Consider the following 13,637-nt stretch of genomic DNA (forward strand, 5'->3'; position numbering starts at 1 on the left):
TTGGCCGAAAAGTGCCAACGGCCGATTTTACCGGACATTCGGGAAAAAAATCACTACAACTCGAAAATTTTATATTTTTAAACTAATATTATATAAAATTGTTTGTAAAGAACTGTTCTTTTCAAAATATATTGTTATAGTACACTTCCGATCAGTCGATTTTAACGAAAATCAATATAGAACTCACATATAAACATTTTTTGTTGACATGGCTACTGGAAACATACATTAGTTTCTTAAATGTAGTATAACTCACTCATTATTGAAGATAACGATATACATTTTCAAGGTTTATAGACAATTGAATACCCTTTCCAGTGATATGGACAAAAGAAAGGATATGATTTTTTTGGTAATGATAATTAGGTTGAAAAATTTAAATAAATTCTGGAATTTTTTGAGGTAAGTCCATTTTTTATATTCCTAAATTTAATTTTATGGTAACTTTGTTATGTTACGTTAATTAGGTAGAGTTTTCAAAGAAAATTTACAAAAACAGTCTGTTGATAGCTTATTAAATAATCAAACTGTGAATTGTTTACTGAAACCTTGCAAAATGCCTTCAAAAGGGCTGTCACTTTTAGGTGCACCCACTAGAAAAATACCTGGCACTTTTCAGTACATCCACCCAATAAATACTTGGCACTCAAAGGGTTAAAGTTACATTTCATTGAGAATTATAATATTTACAACGTATATTATTGTGGAAAATGAATCTGTATTGGTACGAGACACTGATGCATTAGCCTTTAATATTGGAAAAGAAACCAAGTCATGAGTAATCTTACCTTGAGTTGAGATTTTAATATCTCATCGCACAACTGAAGATCACCGTCAGAGTGGCTAAGGACATAAACGGTGATCAGGTGATAGGACAAAAGGGTCATGACTGACAAGACGTGTCTCAACCCCTGTTTGAGGTCATACCCCAAGTGGAGCTCCTTCAGTCCCAACTCCTGTAACAAATTGGCACCTTCATTAAAATAACTGCTATAATGTGTGTATGATAATATTACTGATGTTTTAAAGGGATGAATGAATGAAGTAGATTCAATTAGAGCTATATAACCTTGCACTTTAGCCAGAGTGTTTTTCTTATAATAACAAAACTTTGTGTTCAAATAAACTACTATTTAGTCTCACACTTCACTAAATTTAACTTTTTTCAAGATATTTCAATTAAATTAATTTATTCATTTTGGTTTACATAGACTTAAGATGCAAACTGTATATTTCTATAAATCTATTTCTGAGGCTTTCCGTTTATCACCCGTGTTAAAGCTGTAGTTATTTTTTCAGGATAACTGCTACTTATCTGCTATCTTTTAATATATTGTTAAACAAGTATTCATCTTTACATTTTTCTTTTTTTAACTATGGAAACACCTAGTTTCATATTTTTAATTTGAACACAGGTCAATTAACTCAGATAGAACAAACATCCTTGGTGAGTTTATTCTCATTCGAAAAAACTTGAGAGTTATCTATTAAATTACGAGACTTGCTCAGAATGACAATAGTGAGGGCTGTAAGTAACACGGGAGATCCCTTCAAATAAAAATACTGAGACTTGGATTTACCTTCTTTTCCACAAATTAGTTTTAGTATTAAAAAAAGGATTAAAATGAAAATGTTGACACAATGTTTAAAAGGAGCTGTGTAACAAAATATTAAATTACGTTTAAAAATACATGACTAACAAATATGCTATTTTACAAAACATGAAAAATATACAGTTCACAGAGAGCTAGTAGAAGTTGAAGAAATTTAAAAACAGAATATTAACACCTACTGAGTGAAACCTACTAGAGTCGGTCTGATTATGCGCCGTCAGTCAACGTGTTAAGGTGTTATTGAGCGCACAAGTTTCTTAATAGTAGTTCTTCTTATATGCTCAGTAAATACAGTAATGTTTTGAAAGACTTTATATGTCAAGTTGATACATATGAAGTTTATTATTTAATACAAAATATTCTAGATATGTAATTTTGCACAGTTAGATTGTGTTTACTGTGATGATTCATAATTAAATTCAAATAAGTTATAAACTTTTAGACATGGCTAAAAAGAGCATGTTACTTTGACACGAGGTAGTGCCTTTTCTAGAATTTCGTATATTTTATATTAACTTCCTTATTTTCTAAAAGGCCAAGGCATACAAATTTGAGCTACACTTACAAAACCAATGCATGTCCTGCGGATACTGGACATTCAATCAAGACTGTTATCACACACTTTTCACTGCTTTCCAACACTCCCCTGACGATACTATTAACACTCGCATCTCCTGGGCTAGTTCAGTATATATACAGCATCTAACAAAAAGGTTGGGCTGGCTATACATCTTCAGATTTCACGTGTGATATTAAGCTAATAATGAAGAATAACTTTTTTCCAATTTCCACTTAGTTTAGCCGCTAGCCGTCATTTTATATTTTTTTATTAACAAATTAATATCTTCAAAGCTAGTAATGCTATAGAAACTAAATTTGGCACAATTTTATCACACACTTTTCACTGCTTTCCAACACTCCCCTGACGATACTATTAACACTCGCATCTCCTGGGCTAGTTCAGTATATATACAGCATCTAACAAAAAGGTTGGGCTGGCTATACATCTTCAGATTTCACGTGTGATATTAAGCTAATAATGAAGAATAACTTTTTTCCAATTTCCACTTAGTTTAGCCGCTAGCCGTCATTTTATATTTTTTTATTAACAAATTAATATCTTCAAAGCTAGTAATGCTATAGAAACTAAATTTGGCACATGGGTTTGAATAGGTAAGAGAAAAAAATAGTGTTATTTTCTATAATATTAACAAAACGACAAAAGTCAGAAAACAAACAACAACAAAAATCAGTGTAGTTATAAAAATGTACTAAACATCAACTATTTGGAGAATTATATTATTCCAATGGTACTAGTTTCAATAGAATCCGTCAAGGCATAAGCGATCTCGGCTACGTTAAAGATACTCTTGTAGAAGCCAGGAGCAACAAACAACTGATAACTCTCAATTATGACATGTTTGGTGCTCCCAGCTTGTGCAAGTGTATCTTAAAAGTGGATGTGCTCGCTTATTCGTTGTTGGATTTTGATGAAAAAAGGACCATTGGAATTTTTATACAAATTTCAAAATAGTTGGTATCTTTTAAAATTTTGAAAACAAATGTATAACAGCTGATACCTATCAAAAGACAAAATTTTGCTGCTCACAGTTTGTGCAAGCGTACATTTAAAGTGGTTGTGCTTGCTTATACCTTGACAGATTCTGTTGATACTAGTACTGTTGGAATTGCAATAAAATTCTCCAAATAGTTGTTATCTAGTATATTTGTATAACTACACTGGTTTATTTGACTTTAAACATTTTTAACAAATGCCATTTTGTTAATATTAAAGAAAATAACACAATATTTTTTTTTTTTAATTTTCCTATTCAAACCTATGTGCCAAATTTGGTTTCTTTAGCTTCACTAGTTTTAGAGATAATAATTTGTTAATACAAAATACAAAATGACGGCTAGTGGCTAAACAAAGCAGAAATTGGAAAAAGTTATTCTTCATTTTTAGCTTAGAATCATACACCGAATTTGAAAATAAATAGCCAAACCAACCTTTTTTTGTTACATCCAACATATATAACTACATATATAACATAGTAAATTCAGTAACATTATTGCAGAAGCTATTAACCAAATATGTCCCAAAGCAAAAACAAGGAAAAACCTCAGCTTCATGATTTGTTAAAGAAAATTGTTTTCTCTTCAAAACAATTTTCTTTCACAAATCATGAAGCTGAGGTTCTAAAACAAGAATTTCTGCAGGCACAGAACAGATATCTGCTAAGCGGAGCAGAGGAAGATAAAATAATGATGTCAAATAAGAAAAATACTTATGACTTAAAGCTGAGGGAACTTAGACGCCAGGCTACAGCAGTCCAAATAGAGGAAGCAGACAACAAAAGCAAAACTATCTGGAAGGTGATCAATAGAGAAAGGAAAACTGCAAAAGATACAGAGAAAACAATTGAACTAGAAATAAATGGTCACAAAACCAATGACCCACAAAAAGTTGCTCATCATCTTAACGCGTTCTTCACTAATATAGCCAACGAAACTCTTAAAAAAAATCCTCAATGCCACTATCAGCCAACTGAAAATACAGAAGCGCAAGATCAGATATCCCAAATGTCTCTTCGGCCAACAAACGAGCAGGAGTTGAGTCAAGTAATTAACACCCTAAAAAACAAAACATCAGCTGGAATAGATGATGTATCTGCTAATCTCTTGAAAAAATGTAAAGAAGAACTTGTTAGACATACAATCATACATCATCAACCGCTCATTCCAACAGGGGGTTTTTCCAAGTGAGTTGAAAATTGCTAAGGTCTATCCAAAATTAAAAAAAGGAAACCATCTGGACACAAAGAATTGCCAACCTATCTCACTAACTCCCATATTTTCCATAATTTTGAACAAATAGTACTTAACAGAATACTACAACACCTATCAACCAATCAGTTGCTTACACCACATCAGCATGGTTTTGTACGTGGGAAATCAACAACATCTGCCATATTAGCTTTAACCGAGTATGTAATAGACAACTTAGAGAAAGGAAACACACCAACTGCAATCCTTCTTGATTTTAGTAAAGCATTTGACTGTTTGGATCACGCCCAATTATGTAACAAGCTGAGAGGAATTGGAGAGGGTGGGAAATATGCAGAATGGTTCAATAGCTATTAAACGGGAAGAAGCCAGATGGTTGAACTTAAATATACTGAAAGAGGGGTTACACAAACAGTGAGATCAAGGCCACTGCCAGTAGTAAGGGGTGTTCCAAAAGGCTCAGTACTGGGCCCCATCCTTTTTGTCTTATTCACAAATGATCTTCCGTACTACATGGAAGACTACACCAAGTCTCTTGTGTATGCTGATGACGCCGTATTCATCCTTAGAGAAAAAACCCTGGAGCTCTCAAAATTAATTCCTTTGTCCCCATTAACATGGCAATACAATATTGCCACCACTATTGTAGTGAAACAAACAACTAGTTCAACTAACTAAGTGAACTAGTTCAATTGTTCATTAACTACTAAGCTATTGCCTAGCCACTTTTGATGTATACCTTGCACAAGCCAGGAGCATTAACAATTTTGTCAGTTGAAAGGTATCAGCTGTTTTGCATAAGTTATAAAAAAAATTATAAAATGCGAACTGTTTTTCAATATTTATAAAAATTCCATTAGTACTTTTTTCAACACAATTCATCAATGCATAACCGAGTTAAACTACTCTAAAGGTACACTTGCACAAGCCTGGAGCAACAATTAGCTGATACCACTGTGACATGTTCATATCAATATCAACAATAGAGTGGTATATTGAATGCACTCTAATAAAATGCTTAGCTAATAAAACTAAACTTACCATTCAATAATATCACAGGGAATGTCAAATTTACAAACTAGTATTATTATTCAAGTTTACCTTATTAAAAAAATAAGAATATATAAAAAGATAAATACTGTAGAGCTATTCAAAATCCAGTATATTACACTGTTACACAAAAACTCACCTTGCTACCTGAGAAGCCGATGAATTCGAGAAGTTTAATTATCCTACTTGGTAGCAGAGATATCATCTGAAAAATGTAAATACTGCATCAACAGTTTGCTCATTACATAGCATTTTTATTCAAGCTAATTTACATGAAGGGTCAATTCAATGCTCTATTGCAACTGTGTCATGACAAATAAAATGGATTTGGAAATGGATGTGTTTATAAACTTCATTTCTTAGTTACATGGCCCTTGATGATTATGAATACAATCTTTAAAATGTTAAAAGAAGGCGGTGCTGGCATAATACAATATAATACTATATATTATATAATACAATATATTCCTGAACAATATATTCATATTCGACGGCCACACGATCAGTGGATTCCAATAATCAACTCGATTCAGTGTAAATTACTAACTTACTGAATTAGGCACAACTGCAGGCACTGGATAAAACAATAATCCACTTTGTAATTTACTTCTTATTTACAGAAGTCCGTCCATGATGTGTCGTAAAACTCAGTTTGGCTGTATAACAACATACAAGTCTGTTTAGATGCAGTGACTAGTAGCTGAGATTTGAAGGAGACAGAACTACTCCTCTACTCCTTGATAAGTTACAAGGATCTAGTGCTTACACTTCCAGTACATAAACATCAATAAGTCACAGTCACTCAATAAAATGAAACGTGTAAAATGGCCTTTAGACAACTTTTATCCACAAAACACGACACATGACCCTACACATGGATGTCGCCTTTAAACATCCACATGTACAGATCGTACATGGATGTAAACACTCTGTGTTACCTGAGTAAATATTTTAATTTACTATTAGTTTATATTGCTCTTTACTTTGCATTTATTAAAAACATGTTTGCTTTGTTTTTTACACTGTTTTTGACAAGACTTTGCATTGACTTAATACATTAGTAAGTCAAAATGACATTAAAATATATATGTTGAATAAACATAGTTTTGTTTATTATCCATCTCCCAGCCAACCAGTTTGAACCTTGATATACTTTATGAGCAATCACATTATAAGAATAGTTCTAAAGAATCAGTAGAATTACCCAAACACAATATTTTTAATGCTGTAGTCATAGTCACGGGATATCAGAGCTCATAGTTAAAAATAATGAGCAAACAAACGCCATTGGATGCCTAGCAATTAACCGCATGTGGGTTTTCTCCACAACGCCCACTGACTGGTGAGCCAGTTTCTTTTTAGCAAATAAAACTGTGTATTTGATAAGTTTTTATGAAATTATTATATACTGTGAAAGCTGAAGAAATGCTGGTATTTATTTAGCAGGATGTGTACATTGGTTTAGTGCTATTACTTTGGCTGCTATGAAGAATGAAATGCAAGTATTTTCTCTCTTATGATTGGAAAGTGATTTGGTACGTTATTTATTTTACAAATCATAAACATTTTACCTCATTAATGTTGTGAAATGTTATTAATTTTTAGATGGAACATATAAAATCGTCGATGTATTGTTTATTTTACTGTGAACATTTTAACATATTATGTGCTTTATTTCAATGTTTTAACCTTTATTAGAGGTTTGCAGCAAGTAGTACAGCTTAAATTTTGGGCTATTTGGTAAAAGTGTTGAAAACACAATTTTTAAATACCAAATTTACACATGGTTTTTTATCAAATATTTCACGTATATTTTGATCAAAAATGTGAACAATTCTACTACTTACAACAATTCTACTAAGACTATCTTGTAAATAAAACACGAGTTCAGGATTACTATGACATAAAACATGTTGGATTGTTATATAAAGTTGTATTTCATATGGGTCTATAAAAAACACTGTTTTTGGTTAGTATGATATTTTTGTGATTTTTGGTACAATAAACATAATGCATACAAAACTACATAATGTAAAACATTTGTAAATAATGTTTAATTTCTTATATAGTGATGAATTGTGCATTCTTTTGATATTTAAAATTTTGTTTCAACATTGAAAATCAATCAAGGAAGTTAACATTTGTACTTTTACAAAAAGTTTTTAGCAACCCACTAGTTTTTGCCTGTTTTATTGTGAACATAGAGATATAGTGAAAAACACTAGATAATACTTAATACTATATTTGATATAAAAAGAGGTAAATGCACAAGTAAGTTAAAGAACACTTACCAGATTGAAAGCTCCGATGCCCATACGAACCCCACTCTCGAAATGCACCTTATGTGTCTCGTCAGTCCAGTGTCTTTGGTGGAGGATGTTAGCACACTCTCTGGCAAACACAGACAACCATCACAATAGGAAAACATGTCATTTTTTAAATTTTTAGCGTAAAAGACAAGAACTCCAGTAAACACTTACTTGTAAGAATTAAAACAGGAACGTATCTTGATACCACCCTTGATGAAGTTAACTAAGGATTCATCTTCGATAAATGTGAGCATAGATTTCAGTAAGAGTGATTCAGCGTAGCAGAGTTCCGCATGTATGGCCTCTGTATAAACACAACAGGAATTCATTCTCTTTTACAGCAACAGAAAAATGTAAAATGTGTACAACTTAGAAGAAATAAATCGGTAAAGGAAAAGAAATAAAAATGTTGGTAAGCAGAAAGTTGATTGCCATGTGCCTATTGCTTGTATTCATTGAAAGGCTTTTGTTAGTAACTCCAAGAAACTTAATTATAATGATTCGGACTGTTTAATTTATTGTGTATTTTGTATGCTAGTCGAATAAATATATCTTGAATTAAAGAATTTCAATTGCAGTTGAGATTGGTGGGTTGGTCTCGCTTGTGCAACGTTTTTATGATACAATAGATTGCAATATTCTATAAACAACAGAACAAGGTGGATGGTACTGAAAAAATCTATCAAGATATAATATAAACATAAATTGTTTCCAAACCGAGGCCATAGATATTGTGGCCTTCGGTTCTCATTGTAACTGAGAGTATTGTTCAGAAAGAAGTTGCCAAGTGATCTCATTGTCAAACGGGTTGTGGTATCAGCACGGTCTGAATGGTGTTTTGTAGCTACATTCATTTCATCTGGCAAGTCACTATGCCATTCTAAATACTCTCAAAAAGTCAAAAAGTATTTATTTCTTCATCAAAAAACATTTACATCTAGTTTACATGCATTTCCTTAAGGTGAAATAAAATATACTACAATAACTAGTTACGTTGCTGTAAAACTCTATGAAATAAAACTTAGAAATTAATTCCCAAACTAAGTAAAAACTTGTATTTTGAGAATCAGTCTTGTAATGTACCGCATTGTTACTTAATATTTTATTGTAGCTTTAATTACAACAAACTAAAAAGAATTTCTATAAAACTAATTAAAATTTCTGTAAAAATAAATATATAAATATTCAAAAACTAAAATTATTAATTGGTTATATTTTTAATAATTTAAAAAGAATATACTAAAGATTTGTTTGGTTACATGGGAGAAGACTATGGCAGTTGCAACCCTCCCACCCCCCTACCTAATGACTCGTACGTCCCCAATCACTTGCACTCACATACACCAATACACACTAACTCGAACACTGCACACACACACCGCACGCACACACTCATACACGCTAGCGCACAAGGACAACACATTTGTACTACGGTAGGTCGAAAGTTAAGTTTATAATTGTTTTTTTATCTATAGATTGATGTTATAATTTGTTCAGTTCTGTCCCTTCCAACCTCCAGTAACCATGTATTAACTTTTTTTTTATATGTTGTGCTTGTATAAAAGTTGTTGTGCTGTAGGTCTTAAGGTATATTTCTGTATAAATAGTGGGCTATAATGAACGGATTAGTGGTCGAGTAAGTCCTTAAAAGTCTTGGTACACGTATTCCAACATTGTCCGCTTTGCTAGAGTTGTAGTCGTGAGTTATTTCGTCGAAGATTTCGTCGAATCGCTTGTGTATATGCATCAACAATTTCCTAACAAATAACTGTCGTATGTCAAAAACTTTTAAGTTGTCAAAAACAGCATCTGTAGGGTATCGCCTATTTACTCTTAGAGCTGCTTTAACTATTGCCTTTTGTGTAATTAATAATGGTTGTAGAATTGTTTTGTATACTCCACCATATGCTATCAGTCCATTTTCTAAAATAGACAGTACATACGCGCAATAGGCCATTCTAAATTCCTTTAAATTTAAAAAGTGACTAATTTGTCTAAATGCATAAATAAATTTTCAAAGTTTTTTATTTAAATAATCTATATGTTCTGTCCAGCTTAACTTGCGATAAAAAAAAAACACTCACATATTTATAACTCCTCACACTTTCAATTTCCTCACAATTACACGTTGTGTTGTCGAAATTTCCACAACTATGCAGTTTAATATTTTGGATAGGTATGTCTCCTCTGTCTCTTAATGATATCGGCAGGAATTTTGTTTTTGGAACATTAAGTGTGAGTAGGTTGTGGTCTAGCCATTTTTTAACAGACTCAATATCTTTGGTGGCCTTGCCCCTCACTTCCTCCCAACTCTTACCATCAAAGAATATCGCTGTATCATCAGCAAAGAGATAAAGCTTACCAGTTATATTTATTTTAGCAAGGTTAATCGCGTATATGAGGAATAATGTGGGGCCGAGCGTACTCCCTTGAATGACGCCGTAATCTAGGGTGGTTTCCCTACTATTGACGCCATTAATTGTAACAAACTCTAAACTGGTGTTAACAATGGCCACTGCAGTCAAATCTCCTGCCAATTGTGAAGTAAATAGTGCCATTAGATTTCTTTTGGTAAACCAAAAAGCAATCAATGGAAATTCATCATGAATTTTGTTCTGTGTATGGATAAGCCATTATGAGGTATACTGCAGTTAAAAATGGTGCCAGTTGTTTCATGAAAAAAGAAAAACAATGTTCAATCAATGACAAAAAACAAAGTGGCCACCTTTGGTTACCGACGATCTAACCAAACAAATTAATCATAGTGTTAAGTAAAATCAAAGGTTCACAAACACAAATGTAGTGTACAAAATTGTGACTGAAAAACTTGCATATTGTAAATTTTATGCCCAATACGTACTCAACATCTTGACTAAAGAACTCAAAACAAAGAGAATGGGACCGGCTCTAAAGTTTCTTATTCGATACCATGAAAAAGATTATGATTTTTTTATAACCACATAGTCACTGGTGATGGAACATGCGCTTCCCATGTCAAGAACAAACAAATAATAAAATCAATGGAGTGGAGTCACACTTTGATGCTGCAAAAAGGCTTGTACCTTAATAAGATAAGTGCTTAAATCTAAATGTTATCTATTTTTAAAAGTAGTTCAAGAATTGGCACCGCATTGAACTTGACCTATCGGCCAACTTATGCCCTTATGGCATTTTTGTTTAGTGCCATGCCGCTCATGGACATTCATTTGGTTAACTGGATTAATATGCTACACTGACTGGACAAGGGGAAATCATTTCAGAAAATTTCCAACAAAATAAATGTGGATAAATTTACAATAAAATACAGGAGGAAAAATAGAACAAAAAATATTGAAAGTTATACAGTAAACCCTGAGGTTCAAAAAGCACCAAGGAATTGTAAAACAAGCCAAAACTGGAACTTCTAGACAACACATTATGGATACGATGTTTGCTAAGGAAGGAGCAAAAGGATTCCTCTCTTGGGCCAGTTACCTAAGAAAAGGTATTGATTTTCCACCAAAAATTGAAAGTTGAATGTGACTTCACAGCTAGTGAAGGTTTGTCATGGTGTCAGACTTGTGGAAATATCACATGAAAACTGATAACGATGCACCGAGTTTTATTTAGAATTCAAAAAAGTAATTAAAAACAGTAAATTGACACCCGACTCTGAAAATGTTACCAACAAAAACACAAGCCACCTCAAATGATACTGTAGGCAGTTCAAAACTTCCAAAAAATATGCTTCCCTATTGATAATTATAGCCATATTCCAATGGTACACATAAGTTGTTACTACAATGGTTTCTATAATGCCTTTAGAGTGTTTAAAATATTAATTTATCATGTCTACCAGAAACAATGCTGTACTCTATTTAAAGTCTAACAGACTAACTGCTATAATTGATGACAATGAAACAGACAGTGGACAGAATGACGATCAGATCACTGCTGTTATGCGAGTTGATAAAAGTGCAAATGAAGATCCTGATGATGATGAAGAACCGCCTCCTGTATTACACACAGAGAACGAGAAAGCCTTTGATATTGCTCTGCAATATATTGAAAAATATGATATTGACACTAATGACAATCTTGTGGATCTATAAATACAGGAATATCAGCTAAGTCAAGAAATTTATGTTTCTTCCAAGAAGGTTTCAATAAATTGGTCAACTGGTCACTGCTTTGCAATAGTTTATAAAGTGCAATTTTAAGTAAAAACGTTGTTGGCTTGAATATGTTTTTATATTGTACTTGTATGAGTCTGCCTACAATTTGGGCACAAACTCCATCCATAAAACAGTTTTATCAAATTGGTTAGTGGTAATTTTTTGTTTTAATCCTAAATTAATGCACTAAAATGCTTTTGACCTTTTGAGTGTCACAGTGACAAAATTTTGTAACCACCGTTTATGTGAAAAACACTACAATTTCTTTTCTCAAATGTACAAGATGCAAAAATGTTTCTTTTAAATCTAGGTTTAGTACATTACCTTGTGATTCTCTGTCTGTATCTATAAAGGAATAATACTTTCTTAGAAAAAAAATCTTATTTAACAAAGTAAAAATTTTAAATTTTTGCATTTTAAATTAGTATTACTATTCCAAAATAATATCATATTTGCTACATATAACTGACTATTTCTACACGTAATACATATGGCTATACAGTACAAGTCCATATTTAAAATTTGTATAAGGTAAAAATGAGAACTCCATTGCCTGGTATTTTTAGTGTAAATAAAATGTATGTACATGACGAAAAAATTCAATAAAGTATATATACGAGGGCTATCAAGAAAGTAACAGACGTTTTGATATAAAAATTAACCACCTGAAATAGAAACATTTTATTATATACATTTAAAAGCTACACTCTTGAGACATCTATCATAACGTGACACAAGGTTTTTGATTCCAGCTTTGTAGAAATCTGCTGCCTGAGATCTTAACCACTGATTAACGTCATCGTGAAGGTCAGCGTCCACTATCAAAGCGCTGCGTTGCGAGCCAGGTCATCATAGCTGGAAAGAGATGGTAGCCTTGGTGCCAGCCAGATCTTGGCTATATGGCGGATGGTGATACACTTCTACTTCCCAATCAAAATCATCCAAGACTTGTTGTCTACGATTGGCTGTATGGGGACGTGCATTGTCATGGAAAAACAAAATTTTTGAACTCAATTTTCCCCTACACTTGTTTTGTATTGCTCGCCGTAGCTTCTGAAATGTTTCACAGTACCTCTCTGCGTTAAATGTTGATCCTCGTTCAAGGAAATCAACCAGAATCACACCCTTAGCATCCCAAAAAACAGTTGCCATAATCTTTCTCACTGACAAAGTTTGGAGAAATTTTCTTGGTTTTTTTTTTTAGATATTGTGCTCCCCCATTCCATAGACTGCATTTTTGTTTCACAATTGACATGCTTCACCCATCTTTCATCACCAGTAATGATACGATCGAGAAGTTCGTTACCATGTTTGCTGTATTCATCAAGCAAAGTTAACGATGCATCAAGTCTTTGTTTTTTGTGATCTTCCACATACATTTTTGGAACCCACCTGGCACAAAATTTGTGGTATTCAAGCTTCCCTACAACAATTTCATGAAGTAAAATTCGTAAAATTTGTGGGAAATGTCCGAGAATTCAGTCATTGTGAAACAGTGATTTTCACGGACTTTGTCATTGATTTTTAACGTCAAATCTTCAGTCACTAGGCTAGGACGGCTTCGACTATCGTCATGAACATTGGTGCGGCCATTTTTAAAGTCAAAATACACTACTGCCTTACTCTGCTTTCACTCATTATTCCCTTGCCATAAACATCACACTGTTGGCATTAGATTTCAATTGGTTTATGGATTTTTGCCAATAAAAACCTTATCACTGAAC

The 13,637-nt window shown here is 32.8% G+C and overlaps 1 protein-coding gene across 2 annotated transcripts in view; it reads right to left on the reverse strand.

The window, feature by feature from the left end:
* LOC124368792 (tetratricopeptide repeat protein 39B-like) overlaps nucleotides 1-13,637 on the reverse strand; it is an 82,227-nt gene that overhangs the window by 17,974 nt on the left and 50,616 nt on the right. For both annotated transcript variants that reach the window (XM_046826166.1, XM_046826165.1), the window contains 4 exons: nucleotides 7,931-8,063; nucleotides 7,742-7,841; nucleotides 5,590-5,655; nucleotides 789-956 (listed from right to left, as the gene is read on the reverse strand). In XM_046826166.1, the coding sequence (XP_046682122.1) occupies nucleotides 789-956; nucleotides 5,590-5,655; nucleotides 7,742-7,841; nucleotides 7,931-8,063 (467 nt within the window). The remainder of the gene's footprint in view (nucleotides 1-788; nucleotides 957-5,589; nucleotides 5,656-7,741; nucleotides 7,842-7,930; nucleotides 8,064-13,637) is intronic.

This window comes from Homalodisca vitripennis, chromosome X, assembly GCF_021130785.1.
Source record: "Homalodisca vitripennis isolate AUS2020 chromosome X, UT_GWSS_2.1, whole genome shotgun sequence".
In the NCBI taxonomy this organism is placed as follows: Eukaryota; Metazoa; Arthropoda; class Insecta; order Hemiptera; family Cicadellidae; genus Homalodisca; species Homalodisca vitripennis.